The sequence below is a fragment of the Pterocles gutturalis genome, unplaced genomic scaffold, assembly GCF_000699245.1.
Source record: "Pterocles gutturalis isolate BGI_N339 unplaced genomic scaffold, ASM69924v1 scaffold12378, whole genome shotgun sequence".
NCBI classification, from domain to species: Eukaryota; Metazoa; Chordata; class Aves; order Pterocliformes; family Pteroclidae; genus Pterocles; species Pterocles gutturalis.
In genome coordinates this window covers 44443-52800 of record NW_010125763.1, presented here as the reverse complement: position 1 = coordinate 52800, position 8358 = coordinate 44443, and the positions used below count along the sequence as shown (strand labels likewise).

The window sequence follows — 8358 nt, the reverse complement described above, 5'->3', positions numbered from 1 at the left end:
GTCCTGAAACCGCAATCCCAGAAGAGAGAGAGCCTCCTGACAATACACTATGCACGATGTTGCATCATATGGAATATAACATTGGCAAATTTGGGCCTCAATCCTAAACCTGAACTCAAATCCTAAACCAGGAATTTTGGCTTTGCTATGGCTATGCTCCCTCCTATCTTTTTGTGCACCTGCACACTAGCAAAGCATGGGAAGCTGAAAATTCCTTGATTGTCTTAGCAACAACTAAAAACATCAGTATCTTATCAACATTCTTCTCATATCAAATCCCAAACTAAATCCAAAACATGATGCTACTCCAGCTACTAAGAAAAAAATTAACTCTATCCCAGACGAAACCAGGACAAGGTAGAAAAAGGCCACTTTGAATTAAAAATTCACCAAAAAATAAATGCAGAGAACCTAGAGAAATTTTATTGACTCAGATAAAATTCACCAAAAAATAAATGCAGAGAACAGAGAGAAATTTTATTGACTCAGACGAAGAGCAAAACAAATACTGCTTTCCTGTTTGCTGGAGTCTCCCATTTGCACGGGAACACAACTGGTGCAAACAAACATGGAAATAAATTTAAAACAAAGGCTGTGACAGGTTTTATTCTGCTTACACCACCTTTCTTCAGTGGTGTAGTGGAGCTGAAAACAGCCCTGAGGGATGCTGGCTAGAAATGGACTAGAACAGAGAGAATGGGGTACGCTACCACAGAAAATTCTTGTAGTCCTCTCAAGAGAAAGGAAAAAAAAAAACAACCCAAAAAAACAACCAAAAAACCAAACCAGAACACCACATGGCATTTAGCAAACCTGGTAGTGGTTGACAAAACACAAAAGCTTCCCAGCTTTAAGAAATATTTTGGGCTGTGTTAGACAGGAAGCTGTTTCAGCCGTCCAGACCATAAGGAGCACAGAAAACTTCTACCTTCCTCTGCTCCCTTCTTCCAAGTAAACCTTCCCATGATACCCATAGATCTAAAGGCATAAGGTAGATGATGACTTACTCTCTAAGTCTATTTGCTCTGGTGGTACCTAAGGACATGCTTACGTTGTTGCTCAGTGCGAGGCAGAGAGACTGGAACCAACTCAGTCACGTGAATTGTCACAGTCTTATGATGATGCTTGTCATGCTGACAAGAGCCTGCTGAAAAGTCAGACTTCTGAGCACAAATGAACTAAATTGTTCCTGGTTCCAACAGCAGTTCATTTAGAAATAGCCTGGGTCTTTCTCTACACAGTACTACTATACATAAGACCTCCCTCCTGCAAAAGCATATCTTCCTTCCAAAAATATTATAATTGATAATTATTATTTCTTTGGAAACAAAGTATCACCCACCATGAACACCTTGGTTTAAGCTACTCTGACAGAATGACAGAGAACTGTCTGCCAACAGATTTTAGACACAGAGAAATACCAGTAAGGAACAAGTTCTCACCTGCTGAGTGGTACTAGTGACAATGCCTTGCTGCAGCCGATACGCTTGCTCCTGTAGGTACTTTCTGGTCTCGTGATTACGAAGCAAGTAGTTTTCTATCTAAAAAATAAACCCAGATTAGAAAACTGTTTCAACTCTCCGCATTGTAATTTCCTTTCAATTTTGTTGCTGTATCCAAAACAGGGACTGACAGGAAAAAACTGCCCAAGTATTTGTTTATTATCTGCAAACCTTATTCTGCGTGTCTCACAAAATCACAGAATGTTAGAGATTGGAAGGGACCTTGAAAGATCATCTAGTCTCTGCCCTGGTGAGACCACATCTGGAATATTGTGTCCAGTTCTGGACCCCTCAGTTCAAGAGGGACAGGGAACTGCTAGAGAGAGTCCAGTGCAGAGCCACAAAGATGATGAAGGGAATGGAGCATCTCCCTGATGAGGAAAGGCTGAGGGAGCTGGGTCTCTTTAGCCTGGAAAAGAGGAGACTGAGGGGTGACCTAACTAACATTTATAAATACGTAAAGGGTGAGTGTCAGGAGGATGGAGCCAGGCTCTTCTCTGTGACATCCAGTGATAGGACAAGGGGCAATGGGTTCAAGCTGGAACATAGGAGGTTCCACTTGAATATGAGAAAAAATTTCTTCACGGTGAGGGTGACAGAGCACTGGAACAGGCTGCCCAGAGAGGTTGTGGAGTCTCCTTCTCTGGAGACATTCAAAGCCCACCTGAATGCGTTCCTAACCACATTGGCAAATATGTATTCACTCATGGTTTTGTGAAACATCATTAAACACTGCTTTTGCCAGTGTTTTCTGAATTAGTCTTCTATTTTGAACAATTAAGTTACATTGACAAAGGAGTAGATTTGGGTTTAAGAAATATTTGAAGGGACTCAAATAAAGCGTTGCTGTACATGATGACAGAAGATAGTCGATTTATTTCTTTTAGATGCATTTGGCCTGCTGCAAAGACACAGATTTAAATAGCAGTATGGTCTGGAGAGAAGATAAAATATCTAAAAGTGCCTAACTGATACAGGAGCCTCAGTTTACAAGTTGTTTAAGGCTAAGCGGCACATAAGTGCTCTTCAAAGACACATGATTCATACCCAGAGTTGCTGGTCACAACCCACCACGACTGTCACAAGCAGTAAAAACCTACCATCAGCCAGCTTAATGGCACACAGAGTAACGCCCTAACCTGGCTCTAGCAAACTCAGTCAAGTGAAAAAACCCTACTAGTAAACTGATTAAAGTTCATCAAAGGTGACAGATCTGGTCTGAAAGGAAGAGAGGGGAAAAGGATGGGTGGAGTGGCCAGCAGGCTGTGAGGCAGAGACTAATAAGGACTGATGGTCACCTCTAAACCTGCATGAGCAGCAAGTACTGGAACAGTCTATGTCCCACAGTAATGCAGGTTTTATCCAGTTTGCCCATACTGTAAGTAAAGTGTGCTGCAAAGACACCAGAGCTTGGGAGGTTAGCTACTATGTCCATCTGGTGCTGGACCAGGGCCAGGAGCACTCTGGTTGTACTCAAGCTGTGGTGTGCTGAAGCTTGTGGACCCTACTGAGACAGCAGTCAGTCAGTTCAGGTGTCCCTACACAACAGCTCAGTCCTTGCGGGCAGTGTTTCTACATGTATGGAACTAGCTGCGTTTACAGCACCACTCCAGAAACTGTCACATTTTTTTGGAGAGATCTTCGTCATGTTGTGTAAAGAAAGCCTGAACCCCATATGCTAAAACAAACTCTGGGCCAAACAATTTTAGCAATTTTGAAATGAATAAAAGAAAATGCTCTTTGTACATGATGCCTAATTAACACATTGAATTTAAATCCCTGTGGCCAGAAGCTTGACGGTATTTTTTCAGAGATGCATCTATCCTTCCAGATATGAACCTGTTCACAATTACATTAAACGAGATGTAAGAACTATGTCCATCCCCCATGATTCAGATTCTTAAAAGGTAGAATTTAGATAATTTTCATGCATCAAAGAAAAAGGTGCTAACTACCAGCACTCTTCCCTGCGAGAATCACTTAACTGAAAAATTCTTTACTAATAAGGATCACAGATATTTATTATTTGCTTTTTAATCACAGTTATCTGTAAGAACCATTTGTAAGGTTTTTATGACCTTGCCCTGGCTGAAGGAAAACTACTCATTAAAGAGATGTAAACTTTATGCTTTCAGATTGAGCAGGAGACTCATTCGGAGCTCGCAAGATTTTATTAAAACTCAGCTGTGAGTTTTATAACTTGTGCAAGTAGAACAGCTACAGATACTGTCAACACCTCTTCAACCAAAAGAACATGTTGGTGCAGTTGTTATTTAGGGCGACATAGTGTGTGAATTTTATATGTACAATATAAAACACAGGCAGAAAATGTTTTTGTCCTCCCCCAAATTAAAGAGCATCCTTTCTCTTGTACAGAGCTGATTGTGCTTTTTCTGCCAAAACAAAAAATGTGTACCAATAATTCTATGCACATGGAAATAAACACAAGCACATATGTAGCAAACATGCCTGTTTCTAACTCTCCCTTCCACAGTTACGCATACAGCAATACAAGGTCTAGCTAGCACCAATTCAGTGACAACTTTTTGGTACTACACCATTGTGTTCTATCAACTTTCACTCCAACCATTCTTTGTAATAAAAAGTCTTTCATGCTCTTTGCAGCACTTTGATTACCACATATATATCCATCCAAACCAAACACTCAATGAATCTAACCTAGAACTCTTACTCAGCCAAGCATGAAATCACAGGCACTTAAAATTATTACTTTATTTTTAGTGGTTTTATTTCTGTATGTTGGTGGTATATGCAATACCTTTTGCAGTGCCTCTTCTGTTTTCTCAGGGTTAGTTTTGAGTGCTTGGGAAGCATCGTTCATCGGTATAGGCATGAATCTCAAAGTATAATTCCTAAAGAAAAATTAAAAAAAGATATTTTAAACAGTAAAAGTTAACCTAATTACTGTATCTCATTAGGAAGAATAAACTAGAAGGGAGCAATAAGATGGATCAAGCTTTTACATGAAAGGTACTAAGAAAGTATTTTTCACATTTGTAAGTGGACTAACTGTAGGCATGTGTGCTCCTTTTTGCTGCTAATTCTTCTTTGCCACTAGATAGAGGAGGAGATTTTGAAAAGTAAAACAAGCAGTTAGGCGGTCAGTGCTCAGTGGCTGTCAATTAAAGGCCTAGCTGCCCTCTGCACCTTTGCATACAAGGTTGGATTACCTTCTCCTGTATCAAAATGGAACAGGGAGTGTCAGTGCTTGCTGGCAATTCTATCAGATTTAAGCCTAAATTGAAATATTCTGTAACAGATAGACAGTGACTAGGAGACTGAGTTTTGAAAATTTACTGTTTAATAACTTCTTGTGTTTACAACAATTTGAAGATACTTGCTGAATTTTTAATAAAAGCTGACAAAACAAGCATAGCATCTCCAAATTGCTTTATGCAAACAATTGCTCCCTACATTTTACTTTGTTTGCAAAATATTTCCATAGCTTTGTCCATCTGCTGCAATATGAGAATAAAGATAGAGCTTTGGTCTTGAGTCAAAATTATATTTCAACTCTGAGAACGTGACTTGGCTTGCATGACACAGTTAAACCTAAAATGCTACACACAGTGGTATGTCCACACAGCTTCATATTTGAACAAATGGAAACAAACAGAGCAGAAAATTCTTAAAACCTGAAAAGGAAATTATTTTGCCTATTTTCAATTAGCCTTAATTTCCTGCAAGAATTTCTTCCTCCTCCTTAGGTTGTCCACAAACATGCCACTAACCTTCTGTTCCTATTCCATCACAAATTTCATAAATATGGTTGGAAACCTCTATTTTTGAGCACTTTAAAGCTGACAACTTCAACTGAGTCAACTCCACTGACTTCAGTAGACCCATCCCTCACTAAATGCACTAACTCGAAAAGATAACTCCGTAACTACTGTGAAACTCCCAAGGCTTTTTTCACTTTCTTTCTCACCATTTGCTCAGCCACATGAAACTCCACTCTCTGAAGGACAGCGGTCTTTTGAACTGCTAAACACACTGAATCCTCATTAATACCACCCAACATTTTACCCTAAATTTTAATGCAAGAATTCTATGTTGTTTCCCCAATGTAAACATGCCCAATGTGTAGCTGTCAGCAGCAGTTACTGATGGAGTCAGCAAAATCCCTGTCCTTCCACAGTGTCCAACTGCCTACTGCACCACAACTAGAAAATTAGTTGCCTTATCCTTCAGAAGTGCTGTGCCTACTATACACTTCGTTATGTGTCCTCATGTAATACTAAAGAGCAAATAATTGGCTGTCCACCAGCATGGGGACAATTTTTAAATGTCAAAGATACCGAGCTCAAAGACAGATAATTACAGAACTTGCTGATTGCTTGACTACTACTGGGCAGGTAGGGTATTTATTTAGTTAAAAAGAAACAAAGGTAGACTTCCAAGGACTTCTGCAGCTGTCTGACATTTAATACATCACATCCAATGAAATCTATAATTGCCAGCTCTCATGATAGTAATAATATGCTAAATTCAATTTAGTCAAAGGCTCAGTGCACCGTCCCTCACACACACAGACACGCACTGAGGAAGCGCAGGGGAAATGAAAGGCAAAGAGATTTCATGGACACACAGTCACAGAGGCAGACCTTTAAAAGACCACTGCCCTAAGGAAGGCTCTGGACTTGGTTTACTTCCAGACAGACAGCATTGTATTGGAATGCTACTTTATTTTCATCTAAGAATTAACAAGTTCTTAGGGGCAAAAAAATCAAGAACTGAAAGCTTGCTTTTCAACTTTGATCATCAGAGCAACGTTTATCTTCACACTTCATTTTTCTGTTTCCTTTGAAGCCTGAAATATTCCTCCATTATTCTTTTTAGTAACACTCCACTTGTCTCTTGTAACAGAGAACATTTCTCTACCAACGCAATAATCCAGTAATTTCATAACACATTAATACTTTCAGCAAAATACATATAGTAAAAGGATGTCAAATTTCAGAGAGGTGCTCAGAGACTGGAAAGGATGTCTCAAAAACCTCCTGTCTCTTCCTCTACATACAGCATGTGTGACAACAGTCCTACATTTCATAACAGGTTACTCCTCATGTAGCAACCTCTGCTGCGTTCCTGACAGACTCAGTGCTGCAGAGTGATGATCTTTCTGCCTTTAAAAAAAAACCCAAAAAACCCCCCAAAAAATGGGAATAAGATCATCTGCTTTGCAGGCTTGAGTATGTGAATTTCATGTCACTGCTTCCTAGCTCTCTAACAAATCCCAGCATTTCCCAGAAGATTTTAGAACCTGAGCTATTTCTTCAGTCAGGCCATACAGAAAAAAATCTTTTAGAAATTAATATGGGGCAATACTGTACAGTTCTATGACAGAGTGGGCTCTAGGCTGCAAAGCACACAAGCACATGCTTACTATTACAGAAAAATGAATCCCTGTTTAATGGCCAGGCTGAACAGGATGCCCACTGTTCTCAAATGAGAACTGACATGAGAACTGAACTGACACTTTACTGGACTTTACGCAGGATCCCCTCAGCACCTCACATCAACTGTCTGGGACGCCCTTGGGACAACTCTGCCAAAAGCCATACTGCTAGAATTCCCTTGAAGGAAGCATTTTCACAACTTTAAGCAGATGAAGAAAAGCTGGGAGGAGGCAAAAAAAACAACCTTCAGATTACTTCAGCCTGTTTTAAAGTCTGTTACAATCCCTCCCAATTCTCCTCAGCCTCCTCACTACACCTCCTCATAACACTATGAAAGCCCAGCTTTCTTCTTTTTTGTGGTTTAGTATATGACTCTCTTTCTTAAGAACAAAATCAAAACAACACACACAATGCACACCCCCCCGAACATCTTTGATATATTTAATTCAGTTTTGTGCAACAATTCTTTCCTACAGAATACTTATGGTTTCATGTCTTTTTAGGCAACATATGGTGAACATATGATGTTCTCAATATGTCTTCAAGATGTATTGTTTAAAGGCTAATTGTTTTCAGACAGTATTGACAGTCCCTCTCTTGCAAGTTTAAACCATTCTTGCTTGTGGCTTAGTTTGTAATATTATCAATTGCTTTAACAATTTTAGTATGTTAGAGACGACATAAAATTACCTCAGCTTCCAAGCTAAATAAATGAGTCGTCACCTCAATAAAGTGCAATGTCACACAATTATCTGTAGCATTTCTTCTTTTCTGCTTTGATGATCTGCTTTTGCCTTAGGATTTCCCCCTCCTTTCTATTTACTTCTCCAAGAACTTCAGAATAGAAAAGTAAAGTTGCTGCTAACTGAAAAATAAGGATATTTTCTTTTCTACAAGACTTTCTCATAAATGTACATCCTATTGCTCTGTAACAGATAAATGTCTGCAAGCTGACAAATAACCTTTGCAAATTATTATTCACCACAATCAATGGAATCACTCCAAGATGATCTGCTTAATTATACATCATTTATATAATTTTCCCCATCAGTGCAACTGAATGAATTTTGAAACCAAGTATATAAAATACAAGTCTCATAAAACAAGTAACTTTATAAGCTCTAGCCTCATGACCCCTCCAAGGGTTGAGATGCTCCCCTAAGTAGTTACACAGTTTTGCAAGACATTGTATCTAGAAACTAGCAACTGTATGTTACCTCCACCTTCTAAAGACAGCCTTTGTTCCTCTCTGAGGGTTTTAATGACATGAAACAACTGCAACTACTGCTTAATTTACATCTGTAATTTTTCCCTCTTAAGAGAAGTAATAACAACACAAAGAAGTGTGATGGCGATGGAGAGACATGGAAGTAATTTAGTATCTATCAATGGTAACGGCTGCAACTGTGAGTAAGCTCAGAGAAGCAAAATGACCC

At 39.3% G+C, this 8358-nt stretch overlaps 1 protein-coding gene across 1 annotated transcript in view; it reads right to left on the bottom strand.

Annotated features, from left to right (window-relative positions):
• Nucleotides 1–1442: 1442 nt before the first annotated feature.
• LOC104460699 (leucine-rich repeat-containing protein 16A) overlaps nucleotides 1443–8358 on the bottom strand; it is a gene marked incomplete at both ends in the record, with an annotated part of 50855 nt that continues 43939 nt past the window's right edge. The window contains 2 exons of the mRNA XM_010078718.1: nucleotides 1443–1541; nucleotides 4282–4375. Coding sequence (XP_010077020.1) covers nucleotides 1443–1541; nucleotides 4282–4375 — 193 coding nt within the window. The remainder of the gene's footprint in view (nucleotides 1542–4281; nucleotides 4376–8358) is intronic.